At 53.0% G+C, this 14,790-nt stretch overlaps 1 protein-coding gene across 1 annotated transcript in view; it reads right to left on the bottom strand.

The window, feature by feature from the left end:
* Positions 1–250: 250 nt before the first annotated feature.
* Positions 251–14,790, bottom strand: part of SLC67A1 (solute carrier family 67 member 1) — a 63,128-nt gene continuing 48,588 nt past the window's right edge. The window contains exons 9-11 of the mRNA XM_075163026.1: positions 10,311–10,412; positions 6,478–6,598; positions 251–543 (exon numbers count right to left, since the gene is read on the bottom strand). Of these exons, the coding sequence (XP_075019127.1) occupies positions 356–543; positions 6,478–6,598; positions 10,311–10,412 (411 nt within the window). The 3' untranslated portion in view covers positions 251–355. The remainder of the gene's footprint in view (positions 544–6,477; positions 6,599–10,310; positions 10,413–14,790) is intronic.

The following is a 14,790-nucleotide window of genomic DNA, read 5'->3' as shown; positions in this document are numbered from 1 at the left end:
TAAAATAAAAGGCCAAACCAGAGCAGAGGCACTGGCTCCTAATCCCCTTAGTTTCGGTGAATCCAAGCAGGAATGCTGCCTGACAACAGCTGAGGATCTGGAGCTATCGCCTGCAATGGCAGCCACCGCTGCGGGGGGGGAATCCGATAGCTCCGGGGTCCCGTGCCGCCAGCTGCTCCAGCACGGCTCCAAGGCCTTTGCAAACCGATCTGTCCCTTACTCTAGATGCAAATGTTGACAGAAGGCAAAGTATTGTTCCAATGGTTTTATTCCAGGTTTATGGAATCAAAAATAAAACTCAAGAACATCTTTATTTCTATGGAAAAAGTAAGGGGGTTACTTTCTTGCAGCTGAATTATTGGCTTTTCATCTCTCTCAGAGGGATTTTACTCTTTAAAAGGTAAACAAACAAACCTATATTGACAATTAGCTGTAAGTAGCCGAAGGAGGAGACTCCAAATTGTTTGTATAAAACTCCGCCGATGGTGGGGCCCACCGTCCGGGTCAAGGGCTGCACCGAGGCGCAAATCCCGAGCATGGTACCTAGGAGAGAAGGCAGAGACACGCAGACGTTGGGGTGAAGGCAAGTCTTGGGATGGGAAAGCAGACAAAGGGAGCCCCTTTGTCCCTGATGGCATTGCCCTGCAGTAGTAGCAAATCACTTCAAATAATCTCTTGCATTAATTTATAGAGGTCCAGTTAGGGTTCGTTAAGGCTAGGGACTCCTGGAGGCATGGGGACTAGTTTCCACCACGAGCCAGCTCAGCTCTTCACCGAGCGGTCCGGACGATCGTAATGCTGCCCGAAAGGCAAGCCGGTGCTCACCGCTGCCTCCACCGGGGTCCAAGGACGCCTTTGGCCCCAGAAGATGCTTCTGAACGTTGCACTCAACAGGGCTGGTAACTACTGCATGGCGTTAGGGATGGAGAGGTAATTTCTAGGGTCGTGCTCGAGACTTCCAAGCAAATCACAGAATTTCCAATATCATAATTACCTGGGGGGGGCCCCGTTCCACCCGAGCTGCTATTGCCATTTATTCTCTAGTGTGGGACAGAGGAACAGCTCTCGAGGGCTTAGCAGGAGCAAGAGGCTTAGGTCTAACTAGGTCTTTAAGAATAAATAAATAAAACCACAGATAAAGACTGAACCCCCTTGAGATACTCCCCCACCCCCTTGCAAAAAGAACGGATATTTCAATTTGGATGGAAATGCGAGCCCTTCACCCGGCTGGGCCAGTTTCCCCCTCCAGCAGCTCGCCTATTTGCATCGTTAACAGGAACCCGGCGGACGGGGAAGCACCTCCAGTTTGGCAAAGACAGTTTTTTTTCCATGCGCAGACGACGGCCAGGACATCCCACGGGACGCAAAGACAGCCCCCCACGCACCCGGCGCGTTCTTTGCCCTGTGGTCTTCATGCAGGACAGTTATCACGCTCAGGGGAGCAGAAAATACCCGGCCGGCCAGAAAATCATTAGCCCCCAACACTGGGAGGAAGGGCAAGCTGGCAGCGTACGCAAGAAACTTATGCCCCGCTCTGAAATGATGTTTGCAATTATTTTTTTTTATATCGGTATGATTATTTGGGCTGTTGGCATCAGTCTTCCACCAAGACATGCGTTGAGGCATTGTTGCTGCACGAGGCCAGTCGTCTGGGAAGAGGAGGATGCTGTCCCGCATGGAAGAAGATGTGGAGCCAATTGTGATATTTAACGTGGGCAGCCACAGGGAAACGATCCCCGGCTCCGGGAGAGAAGAGGCAGCCAGGTGTTCGCGCAATGCCGGCCAGCGACTGCTGGGCTTTTATCAGCATGCTTAAAATACTTGTGCAATGAGCCCGAGCCGAGGGCGTAGCTGTGCGGCGAGGGAAATCTCCCGGGAAGCGCTGCCGAGCGCTCCTCCCGCGCATGGGAACACAAAGGCGATGGGTGGGACCTCGCCTTGACCCTTTGCCAATGGGAACCATCCCACAACCACCAAACTTTCTGGGCAGGTTTTGCAATTATATTTTCCCCTCTAGGTATTTGAATTAAACTAATTACTACATACAATTGCCAAACTGGCTCTTAGGATTGAGGAGGCGCTTTTTTTCCTTTCCTTTTTTTTTTTTTTTCTGGAGCAGAAATCCATCCTCTTAAAAGGCCAGGCTCTCCCTCTGCACTTCTGTAACATGCTGCAGAGAAAGATAATTTCTATTTAATGGGCTTAAATTAGATCCCTCGTGTCAGACGCCCTCGAGCTTTGGGACATTGTAAATCTCGGCTCTGCAGCATGGCCCTAGCTCTGTTGCAAAGCTGCGCATGTGATAGCTCTCATTTAAGGCAAGACCTTTAACTGGGACAAGTCACCACGTCAGCAGAAAAATTCCTGCGTCGCTTTGCGCAGCTCTGCCAACGCACACGCTCACCTCCTTCATCAGGGCTATCCCACTTTCTGAACCTTCTTTGCCATTTTTTCTCCCTCCCAAGCTTTTTTCCCCCTTTTCCCACACCTGGCACGACCCGTCCCAGCTGGGTGCCCATCCTCCTCTCCTGCCCCAGCCCTCCTCTCCTCCCGCAGGTTTCGGGTTTGGGTGCTGGAGGCTCCCCAAGCCGGGCGGCTCCGTCCCTCCTCCCACCCTCGGCTGTGCCGGAGCGCCCCGGCTCGCCCTCCTTTCCAGCTCACATCCTGTTGCCGCGCTCAGATGATGGTGCTGGCCCAGATCAGCCACACGCCCGTGGGGCAATCGCAGGGCCTAATTTAAAGATTAGGTCATGGCCACCAGCAGCCGCCTTCAAACCAGCAAAGCCCAAGCAAAGCTGAGGGGTTCAATGCGCCGAGCCCTGCCCGGCTGCAAGCTCTCCTCCTAAGGTTTCGTGTCTGACGTGCAAATAAAATCACGAAACGTGGGCCCGTTATGCAGGGAGGCTCTGCTGGGCTTCCTCCCTCCCCCGAGGGCGGGGGGCTCTGTGCAGAAACAAGACCTCCGTTCTCGGGGTCGACAAGGAGTGCTTGTGCGGATGAAAGTCCCCCTGGGCTCGGGCTGCCCTCCCACCAGCTCGCGCGCCCGGCTGAACAGCACGTGCACGTGGGGCAGAATTTTCCCTTCCTGCCTTTGAAGATGAGGAGAGGGAAAAAAAAAAAATATCAAAGGGAAATGAATGAAATAATTTCCGCTCTCTCCCCTTCAGTGCAAAGCCCCAGCCATAAGCAAAGAGCAAGTGGCAAACTCATCAGCCTCGGTAGGAAGTGACCTTGGATCGGTCCTGCAAGCAGGGTGATGGGTGCAAGGGATGGTGCCACCCTACGTCCCACTGTTCCCTTTCCGAGACACCTATTTAAAAGGCAAGGATGAGTGACTCAGTGTCTAGCAAGGGCGGACAGGTTATCCTCCTGCAACGCCCCATCCGTTCCAGCCCTGCAATGAGATGGACACCTGAGCTCAGCCCAACCTCCAGCTCCTCGGAAAGCCTCTCCCTGGCCCAAAGAAAAACCTCCATGGGCTCTGCCGGTCCCAGGCTGGCAAAAACATCAGGAAAAAAACAGCAGCAAGGCTCAAAAGTGATGTTCCCAAAGGCAAATTCCCAACGTGTGATTTCCTTGCATTAACTAAAAGCTGTTGCAAGCTAGCGCTCAGGTTTTTTGATGCGACGACAGCGAGGCTTTTTCATAAAGCTAGATTGCCACGCTCTTAGAAAAGTGGGGATTTCTAACGCACCACCAAAATGCTCGCTTTGCAGAGCCGGTCTTGGGCTCGCATAGGAAGGAGCGGCCTTTTAGCTGCTGCACGGGTGGAGCAGCCGTTGCGGGGTGCCACCCACGGCCAGAGATGGATGGCAGGCATTTTAATAGCCGCATTTCTCTGTGAGACACCCACGCCGTCACTGCCGCAGCTGCTGCGGAGAGGCAGCTCGCCGGGACGCGGCTCTGCTGTGTCAGGCATTCCTGCCTTCGCCCCGGCCCCTGCCCCAAAACAAGCACAAAACCATCAGATGCCTCTTCCCTCGGAAACATTGCAAGGAGGAAGCAGGGTTTGAAAGGCGAGGGCCAGGGAGGAGCGGTGGAGACAAGGTTTTCCCCCAGCGCTGCGATCTTCCGTGCCAGCAGCATCCCTCCTCGGCATGCCCAGTTTCGAGCCAGCCGTAACTCTGCAATTCGTAGTAGCACTTGGCATGGCATCAGCCCAGGATGGATGGGCAGAAGAAAGCCCCAGATAGCCCATGGCTCTCCTGATGTCCCACGACCCCCTCCTGACTGTCCACGCCGCCCCATGGGCTGCCTCCGTCCTGCCCTGCCGTCCTGCCCTGCCACGCGGAGACCATCCATCCCGCCGAGGCGCAAGCTGACCTAACAACATACGCAAGCGGGGTGAGGCAACTAAACCCATTTTCCTCTCTGACCGAAGTTTGCCTCCGGGCTTTAAAAGCCAAGCAACGCTCCGGTTTTCTTCACAAAGCCCCTTTGAGAAAAGCCTGGATGAATTCCAGCTTGGCTCTACATCCCAAAGCCGTTTGGTGCCCTTCCCCCCCCAGCTCTCCCTCCCTACATGAACATCGCTCCAACTCATGAAACAGCAGATTTTCTTCCCATCCGAGCGCAGGGGCTGGGACATCCCCAGTCCTCACCTCTCCGGGAACTAAGTGGTCATTCCAGGTAGAAGTATCGCACTTGGGAATAGCGGGCTCCCAGCATTTGTAGGAGATGTGGTGGTCAGCTCTACAAATAAACTACTGAAGTGACATTCAGCTCTTCATCCAAAGGCATCTCAAAAGTGCTTTATACACTTCACTAATGGGCTGTGCAAACTGTAACTCCCCTTCTCGGTAGGGTCTGTGCAGAGGTATCTGCTCAGACGGCTGCTAGGGAAGATGAAGGGTGCAGGCTGGCATCCCAGAAAGGCTCAGCTAGAGCAGAGAAACTCTCGGGTACCTGGTGAACGTGGCTTGGGAAGCAAACCCTGAAAGAATCATAGAATCGTAGAATCATTAAGGTTGGAAAAGACCTCTAAGATCATCGACTCCAACTGTCAACCCAACCCCCCATGCCCACTAAACCATGTCCCTAAGCGCCTCATCTACACGTCTTTTAAATACTTCCAGGGATGGTGACTCAAACCCTTCCCTGGGCAGCCTGTTCCAAGGCCTGACCACTCTTTCAGTAAAGAAATTTCTCCTCATGTCCAATCTAAACCTCCCTTGGCGCAACTTGAGGCCATTTCCTCTCGTCCTATCGCTGTTACTTGGGAGAAGAGACCGACCCCCACCTCGCTACAACCTCCTTTCAGGTAGTTGTAGAGCGCGATGAGGTCTCCCCTCAGCCCCCTCTTCTCCAGGCTAAACACCCCCAGTTCCCTCAGCTGCTCCCCATCAGACTTGTGCTCCAGACCCTTCACCAGCTTCGTTGCCCTCCTCTGGACACGCTCCAGCACCTCCATGTCCTTCTTGTAGTGAGGGGTCCAAAACTGAACACAGGATTCGAGGTGCGGCCTCACCAGTGCCCAGTACAGGGGCACGATCACCTCCCTGCTCCTGCTGGCCACACTATTTCTGATACAGGCCAGGATGCCATTGGCCTTCTTGGCCACCTGGGCACACTGCCGGCTCATGTTCAGCCGGCTGTCAACCAGCACCCCCAGGTCCTTTTCCTCCGGGCAGCTTCCCAGCCACTCTTCCCCAAGCCTGTAGCGTTGCCTGGGGTTGTTGTGGCCGAAGTGCAGGACCCGGCACTTGGCCTTGTTGAACCTCATACAGTTGGCCTCGGCCCATCGATCCAGCCTGTCCAGGTCCCTCTGCAGAGCCTTCCTACCCTCGAGCTTGAGCAAAAGACACCAAACTGGGTTAACCCAGCTCCATCCTGGGACAAACTCAGCAAGGCTCCCATGACAATAACGTAGGCATATTTCCTTTGTCGACAGAAGTAAAAAAACCCAGGTATAAAGATTTGTGTGTCTACCGCGGCATTTCAGTCCCCTTGTACAGAGAAATATAGAAACTCTTTGACTGAAACACGGCCAAAATGTAGAGGGGGGGGCAATTACTGCATCAGGTAGAACATGTTTCCAAAGAGCGATCCAGAATACCCTCCTGAGATGCCCTAAGTTAAAAGGCGTGAACGAACAGCCCCCTCAGTCACCCTCGCGGTGGAAAAGCAGCTTTTTTTTTCTTTCTGGAACGTATCTTGGGTTCACATGGAAAGGAGAATTTGGGAAAGGCTTCCCTTACTGCGTCCAGCACTACGGATATCAGCAGGCAGCAGAGGACCGGGAGCACTGGGTCGCAGGATGCTTGCTCAGTGTTGTTCAAGCTCACCCTGTGTTAGCCCCACCGGTCCCCGTTCATCCGCTCTGCTGACACCCACTGCACGCAACTGCCAAGTCAGATTTGCTGGGGAATCGGGCATTCGCCACGAGCGTGCCCCGGCGCTCGGGAGCAGAGCTGGAAAGCACCTGAGGGACTCAAAACCGAGAAAAGACCAGTCTGATCTTTTTCTGATGAGCCTTACCGGTGTTGGAGGAGGGGACGGCCTTGGTGAGGATGCTGTCGGTGATGGTGCCCAGCATGCTGAAGGCGAACACCAGCGGCACCGCAATGATGCAGTAGTGCCACACGGTCCTCATCAGGGCCTAAAGGACAGGACAAAACGGACCACGGATCATTAGAGAGCACAGGTGGTGACTTTGTGGCAAGAAACAACCTAGAAAAACATCACGAGCCAAACCCATGACTTAGGTAAGTTGTGGGAGCCACAACTGATATATGACGCTGCGGCTTTGGCCATCGCAGGGTCTTTCACAGCCCACCATTTGTCTGCAGCAAATTATTCCAAGCACGCACCGCAAGCAGCAAATGATACCCTACAATCTGGCAGCACGTTTCTCCGGCACTGCTGTGGGTATTTTTAGTGTCTGGGAATTAGTGACGTCCTCGCACCCTTCCCCCCGTCTTCTGTCTCTTGTCCAACTCCTGAGGAAACGTTGAACAGCAGATGCATGTGGTGTACTTCAGGAAGCCTCCATTACTTATACAAAACAGCCTAGAGAAGGCATTTCAGTTCATTATCATAAATAATTAAAACTAAACTGAGCTTGTCAAAATAAATGAGCGCGGTGCATTATGTAACGCTGTACCTTTGGGATTTCTAATCCTGTTCTGCTGCTTCCTTGCTAATAAATTCACCGAATTCAGTAATCTGGAATAGGTCTTCTGGCCATAAGTGCACATTAGCGAGCATAATTAGGGAGAGTAATGATTTTGTTATTGCACATATTCTTAGTGGAGACATCCCTCCAGCTGTTTAATACTGAAACAAAAGCGGTGAAGCTCCTAGGCCGTGGGGCTAGAGCGGCTCTCGGCTCATTCACAAGCCCTGCTGGTCAAACGAATGGATTTCTCTGGGGCATGGAAAGGAAATTCCCCCTTTCTTGCAAGTCTCCTGCCCTCACCCATGTCTCAAGGTGTGTTATTGCGGCTGGAAAACATTTCTGTCGCTGGTTTAGCCAGAAGTTTCATTCTCTGGCGTTCTTTCTTCTAAGACCTGGTCCCTGCCTCTCGGCTACAGAAGATGGAGAAGCCCAGAGACATTGCTCACTAATGACTTGGAAATATTGAGGTTTACTCCTAGTTCCCCTCTAGACTCACACACAGCCGGGTTTCTCTCCTCGGAGGGGCTCTTTGCCTACGTTTTGGTTAAGATCTAGGCACTTCTGATTAAGGAACTGGAGAACAAAGACAGAAGAACAGGTATTTGGTACATAAACATTCAGACGGAGGGAGAATAATTCCTTGCTAGGGCAAATGTCATTGCAGGACAACATTGCAGAGCTCATAGGAAAAAAACAGCTTTAACCCTCCCCTGCCTTGTGTGAATTCCCTCATGGGCTGAAGCAAGTGGGCAGAAAAGAGCTGAGCCATGCCTGTGCCTCCTGTAAATCCAGGGGAAATGGCTCCTCGCTCCCCTGGGAAGGATGGAGCCAGGCAGAGCCCCGTCTCTGCTACTCCTCAGCGGGGTAGGTAGCAGTCTCTTTGACCTGAGCAGATCTGAAGGCATTTTTCAGGTGAAAGAGGCAGAACCAGGAGTTTCAGCAGACAGGCTCAAAAAGCAAACGCCTGGGAAATGCAGGCAGCAAGGCAGGACGAGGCACAGCCGTGCCTTCAGACAAAGAGAAAAACTTCCCCGTCGCAACCGCCAAGCCCTCCTACACCCCTGCCCACGTGCTCCCGGCTTGCATCTGCAGATCAGACACCGGCTTCCCCCTCCTCCCCTTTTCCAGGTGTTATTGCGGAGCTCGCTGCCCACCCCTTCCCTTCTCCTTGTTGGGAACATCCTGCAGCCTCTTCCCAGCTGCACCGTCGTCTGTCTGTCTGCTGCTGCTGGTGCCCGCCTTCCAAAAACACTTCAGCCCACCTCCCGATGATATGAAGATGGGTTTCAGAGTGTCTTTTATTAACAGCTAGCTTTTCTCCTCGCTTCCACCCTTTGGGGAGGGGATCTGCTTCGTTTGGAGGCCAGATGCAGCAAGGGCACAGCAGGCGGGATGCTCCTCCACCGGCGGCTGTGCAGGATTAAAAGCTTCACGCATTAATCTCTGCATTTGGGGCCGGCCGCTGTGACGGCACTCATCCCCGCCAAGACGGAAAGCCACCCCAGAAACGGATGTTTTCTCGGCAGCTGCTCGAACAGAGCGCTTTTTAATAAGGCATCCCTGGTGCAGAGGATCGCAGCTGCGTTTGCCTATGAATAGTTCTCGTGGGAAGTCTTTGCTGACCCTTGTCCCCAGGCCCGTGTCAGGATGTCCGCAGCCCTCCAGGCTTGGTGTAATTGCCAAGTCTAAAATGAATTTCCAGCAGCGACTTCCCCTCCCCGCACAGCCGCCGTGAGCCTCCCCGCGCTGGGGCACGAGCCGCTGCGAGCTGTGCCGCCCCATGTGCCCCCCCACTGCCATCGAGGCTTTCTCTCCCACCTCCAGCCTTCCCTCTCAGTGAGACCTTGGTGCACAAAAGCCATTTACTCCATAGTTGCCCCTCTGCCTGATTGCTGTGGGACTGGGCTTTGGCACGGGGAGCCAGTCCCAGCAGCACTCTGCCCTGTGCCCGGTTAGGGGTGCTCAGGTCACGTCCACCTTGGTCCCACTTAATTGCGCCCACCCACGACCAAAAAACAAAGGCAAGACCTTCAAAGCCCTTCCCGGGCCATGCTGAGGAGGACCAAGCCCTGGGCAGATGTCCCGTGCTAAGGTGGTAGATCGATGCCAGCCAAAAACACGCACACCAGCCGGGAGGGACCCTTCCCAAGCATCCCACCACCCGGCAGCATCTCCGCAAGTCCCGAAATCCCAGAGAGGGGGACCGCACTCCACCTGCAGAGCCAACTCTTCGTCTGCACCCATCCTCCCTTCCCAGCCTGATCTCGGACACGCGATTTAGCCTCAGACTGGCAAAGGTGCGTAGGTGCCTCATCTCACCCATGCAGCTGGGAACCACGAGCCTCAATACCCTCCAGGCTTTGGCCCTGACCTCCCCGTGGCTGCGGCGCGGTTGTGGGAACGGCAACCACCCTACCCGCGCCAGCGGGAGACCAGCACCCTGGCAGCAAGGCTCGAGGCCAAATCCTGCGGGGAACGTCGAAAGGCTGACGCAGCTCGACCGTCCTTCGGGCGCGTTGGTGCGCAACCTTCCTCCAGCCCCATCGCCTGGGCAGAGCTATCGGTTCCCCGAGCGTGGCTTATCTGAGCAAACACGATTACCGGCAGAGCTGCCTACATCAACTCAGTTTTCCAGTTACCGTTTGAGATTGGCATCGACTGTCGCCCATGCAGACACAACTGGCAACATTGCTCATCCAAAAACAGAGGAACAAAATTATTGCCTTGCTACCTCCTTCCCCAAATACTCTCGGTTTGGGGAAATTGGGCAAAAATAAAGCCCCAGAAGAAGAGCGCACGACCTCCGCAGCAGCGTACAACCGCAATGATTTCCCCCCCACAATCTTCATTTACTTTCTGGGTAGTTCAGGAAATGCAGTCGTTGACAAGACCGAGGGCAGGATTTCTAAGTCAATCCAGTGACTCAGGAGGGACTTAACGAGTTTCTGTGCGAGATTAAATTTTTTTTTAATCCCCGTAACTATTACTCACACGGCTCTTTATCGTTATTTGGCGCGGTGCTTACGCTGAGCGCGGCTCTGTTTGCACAGAGGCCCAGGAGAGCTGGTTTCCCCCCCCGAGGACCACCCAGCAAAGCCGGTGGTGGCATTCCACGGGGCAGAGCTTGCAGCCAGGTCTCACGGCCCTCGTGCCGCTGCGTTATTAAAAGGCACCATTTCACGCCGAGCCTTACCATGCCTAGGCCCACGCCGGCGAAGACGAAGACGCTGAGCCTGAGCAGGGTCCTCTCCAAGCAGCGGTTAGTGAGTTTTCCAACAACCAGGCCCTGGACAACCTGGGAAAGAAGCACACAGCCACCATTAAGCCCGATGCATAACAATTTAAACAAGGTCAAAAGAGAACTGCTACAGTGCTTCAAGCAAATAAAAGGCAGCAAATGGGTTATTCCCTTGCTTTTTTTTGGAGAAAAAGGGACCTCACTGTCACGGTAAATGGCTGGAAGACATGATCCATTATTTCAAGCATTTTGTATCCGAGGGATAGGTCTTTACTCAGGGTGCACGCCTGAGTTTACCATCACTGCCTACTCACCAGCGGTGATTGAGACTTTCTAAAGACGCTTGCAGATACAAATGAATTTTTCTAACAACTAACTTGTGATGTTTTTGTGAAATACAATTAATACTAAGGTCTTCATTCTTGGCAAGTCCTTCCAAAGAAAAACCGTACATTTGTATGCAGAGGAGGAAAATGCCTCCTTTCCTGTACCTTCTCTTGCCATTATTTTAAACTATAAATATACAAATTGGGTGGTTCATCGTTTTTAGACAGGAAACAAGTACGACGGAGATGCTAATACCCAGCCCCAGCAGTATGCGCAGATGTGAGGGATGGGGAACTGGTTTTACAGATTTTAAATAAAAACTGGGGGAGAGGGGGAGGGAAGGAGGAGCAAAAAAATTTAAATCCCTGGAAGTATTTGGCTTTTCCAGTACTTTGCAGAGCAAAGATTCCTTCTTTTATTTCTCTGTTCGGCATCTCCCATACTTCAAGTGACGCTGGCCCAAATGGACACGAGAGGAGAGAGGCTGGAAGACATCACTTTGAAAACGAACCCCGACCGACTGCGTTTCAGGGGAGGGACAGATAGGAATCTATCGAGTTCTCCCTGCCTTGAAAGGGTTTGTTTGATCCAAGCGAAAACCCCTCCGACTTGAAAGAAGAGCTCTAGTTCAAAATGCTTTGTTTGGTGTGATGGCTTCGTTGCAATGGCAGTCCAGCCTGCAAAAAACCTGGGTGCTCTGCTTGGACCTGGAATGACGCTACGCCATGCTTAACCTTGCTGTGTTAGTCCTAAGGGTGGAACCCAAACTCAACTGAAAGGAAATGAGTGCACAACAAATAAGAAAGTTATTAAAAAGAAAGGAAACGCTAATCTATGACAAGCAGTCCAGAAAAAGCAATTTAATTATTAAAATAAAATAAGAAAGCAAAAAGTAAATAGTAATAGAATGAAAATAAAATAAAGATGACATAAAGAACAATAGCTACAAATTTAACATATTTCCAACAAGCTACAACTTAATGGAAAGCATCAAAATCCGACTCTTCACACATTGCTTCAGAGCACAAGCCATTTTTGACACGAGGGCACGTCGTGCCCAGCAGACATTCTGATTCCCAGTAAACGCTTTTCCTGCCTCCTTTTTGTTCCCATCCCCACCCTCAGGCAGGGCTTGAGAGCTCAGCTCACGTGTGCCCGGCCACCGCATGACGGTGGCATGGGCCCCACGTGTCTCTCCCAGATCGTGTCACCCGCCGAGTGGCCTCGGTGACACCGGCGGACCTGCTGCGGTGCAATGCTCGGACGATGCATGGGGTGACCTGAGTCATCCCAGCTGAAAGCCCTGCTGTGGACATGGGCGGAGGCTGATACCAGTCCCGGCGGCTCCTACTCAGGGGGGTGGGTGGAGGAGCCGCTGAGTAACGCTTCATTAAGCTGAGTGCTCCTAAAATGAAGAATCGTCATTAACTTTTTGCAACTTCCCAGTCCCTCCCACCAGCTCGCTGTGCTGAGTCACGCGGGATGGGGGCTGAGCCCTGTCGCAGGGCATGGCTTGACTCAGCGGTGGCATCACCCGAACCCCAGCTCAGCTCTGCTGAGCCACCGGAGGAAAGGAAACATTTCTCAATTTGCCCAGACTTGAACGGCATATTTAATCGGGATACACCGTGCAGGTGCAGCCCGGTCCCTGCACTTCCTTGAGTCATTGGGGTAGATCATCAGCAATGTTGCAGAGCAGCCCGATCTGATGGCCATGGGTGGCGGACCCAAAAAAACACCTCCATCACTACACGTGAGCACCTAAGCATAAGGAGCAAGCGCTGCTGCAGCAAAGGACCTGCAGAAAGGCAAACCGGAGGCCACCAGGGCTGTCCCCAGAGAGAGCTGGGCAGGGGGATGGTCCTGTGCCAAGGTCCTTCAGCATGGGCTTCCCCATCACTCGGACTGGGGCAATACGTGCACGAGGTAAAACACCGCTGCGGAGCCAACCAACTCAGCGCTGGGACTTTTTCCAGGGGCAAGCGTCAGCCCAAGTCCTTTTGGGGCTGAGCAGCCATCCCTGGGTCGCACAGACTGCAGATCCAGCCATAAGCCCCAGGCAGGCAAGGCCCATCATCTTAATTTTGGACACTATCAAGCACCAGTGCCTTGATTTAGGCGCTGGATAATGTTCCAGTCACTGGGAGCTCCGGCCTCACTTCCAGTCGGAATTGAGACCTGGAAACCCATTACTTCCAGCCTGGACTCTTCCCCGGGCGCACGGGCCCCTGGTTTGCATGAGCGGCAGCCGCCTGCGCAGGCACATTTGGGAAGGAGGAAGCCAAAGGCGGTTGATGTGCCTTACTCTCCCGTGTAAGGTTTTGGACGTCTGCTGCCAGGGGGTAGCAGGGGCATCCCGGATGATTCGGCCGTCATCCCTCCCATGGATAACCCTGGTGGCACCGAAGAGGCAGCAATGGGATTTAGCCTTATTTTTATTCCCGTTGGCGCATTCCGGGCTTTTCCCTTGCACGCAACCTCCCATTGAGATCGACTGCGATGGGCCTTCCCCTCCTGCCTTTCATTTTGCCTGGATGGTACCTGCCTTTGTAACCTGACCTCCTTTGAAGTCGGGGAAGAGCCAGCTGTACCTGGCTGGAATGCCTTCTGTCATCAATAAACAAAAGAGAGAGGAAATTGTTTGCAAGTGAAATAACAGGCACTGCCCGTGGCTGTGTACACATGTCACAGGATAAACCAACCCTTTTTTTTTTTTTCCTTCCCCCCCCCCCCCCCCCCGCCGTCTTTAAAGGCAAATAAGTCTCCCAATAAACGCCTAAGAACAGCCAGATCTCTCCTTGTCGTTAGGCTGGATTTGCCAAACTGGGGATTCGTTACACTAGTTCAGCTGATCACGCAGAAAAATACTCTTTACCTCTATCACTGTGTTTGATTTCTGGGAAGACAGCAGCTCCCTTTTGCTCAGAAGAGCCAACTGCCCATTTTATCGTTAACCTCATTAACAAAATTTAGAAACCCCTTGCAGGATGGAAGAGATTGTTGCTGTTTGAAGGTTTAAGGTGCTAGTTTTTGGAAGACTTTTGAACGGCGAAGCACAAGCCTTGCTGCATGGAGCCGCTGCTGAGCAGGACTGGCACCTGCAAGTAGCCAACCTCATCGGCGGAGGCTGGAGGAGTTACGCAGATGCTCGGCGGATGCAGGGCTGTTGCTAGAGATTCTTCCATCAGCACCGATCGAAAGCTTGACAGAGCCCAGCAACAAAATAAATTCCCTTTTACCCAACAGCCTGGAAATGAAAAGACACGAGACAGTCGGAGAGGCAGGCGCAGCAGGCCAGATAAGCTGGTACAGCCTAGCAGAGAAGATGCAGGGCCCCATCCCTAGCGCAGATAGCGTGATTCACATCAGAGGCAGCCTCCCACACGCTGGACCCGTATCTCCCGCCTTTGAAATGGTGCCCGGCTGGCAGTTCCCAGGGCGAGCGCCGTGCCGGCTGGGGTGGGACGCGCGGGTGGGCACCGGCTGGGGCAGACCACAGGGGGCAACAAAAATCAGGAGGCTTTTCTGCACGGGTGCAAAACCTTGGGTGGGGGAAAAGGGAGTTGTCTTACTGACACGGCGATGCCAGAAAGCGCTCGATAAGTAGTTCAGGTCTTGCAGAGAAGCAGGAGGGCGGTGGGACTGGAAGGAGAGCTGACGGTGAGGACCAAACTGCTGAAGGCAGCACTTTGCCGAACAGGGGGGAAGAGGACCGTGTGTTTTGCAAACTCCAGCCTAATCGCTTTCTTTCCCCCTCCAACCTGCCCCCCTCCACAGATTTAAATTCTTCAAAGCCAGGAAACTGGAGAACTTTCTGTTTGTTGTTGCAAGGTCCTTTCACCGAGTGGGTTTTCCCCCTAGGCATACCTGGCTGTAATTAAATCCCCGGCTCTTTAATCATCTCTTTTGCTGTGCAGGGGAAAAAAAAAAAAGCAAGAGGGACAGACTGGTGATAAGATGATACGCAATGTAAATCTCTCCTCCAGGAATCTCTCTCATCTTTTCAGGATCACTCCGTACCAACTTGTCCCTCCAGAAGCTGCACAGCTAGAGGTGGAGTTTGTATAACAATACGAATTTAAACGCAGTAAATAGAACAGATGTCTTA

The sequence above is a fragment of the Calonectris borealis genome, chromosome 14 (genome assembly GCF_964195595.1).
Source record: "Calonectris borealis chromosome 14, bCalBor7.hap1.2, whole genome shotgun sequence".
In the NCBI taxonomy this organism is placed as follows: domain Eukaryota; kingdom Metazoa; phylum Chordata; class Aves; order Procellariiformes; family Procellariidae; genus Calonectris; species Calonectris borealis.
This window is presented reverse-complemented; position numbering and strand designations above follow the sequence as displayed.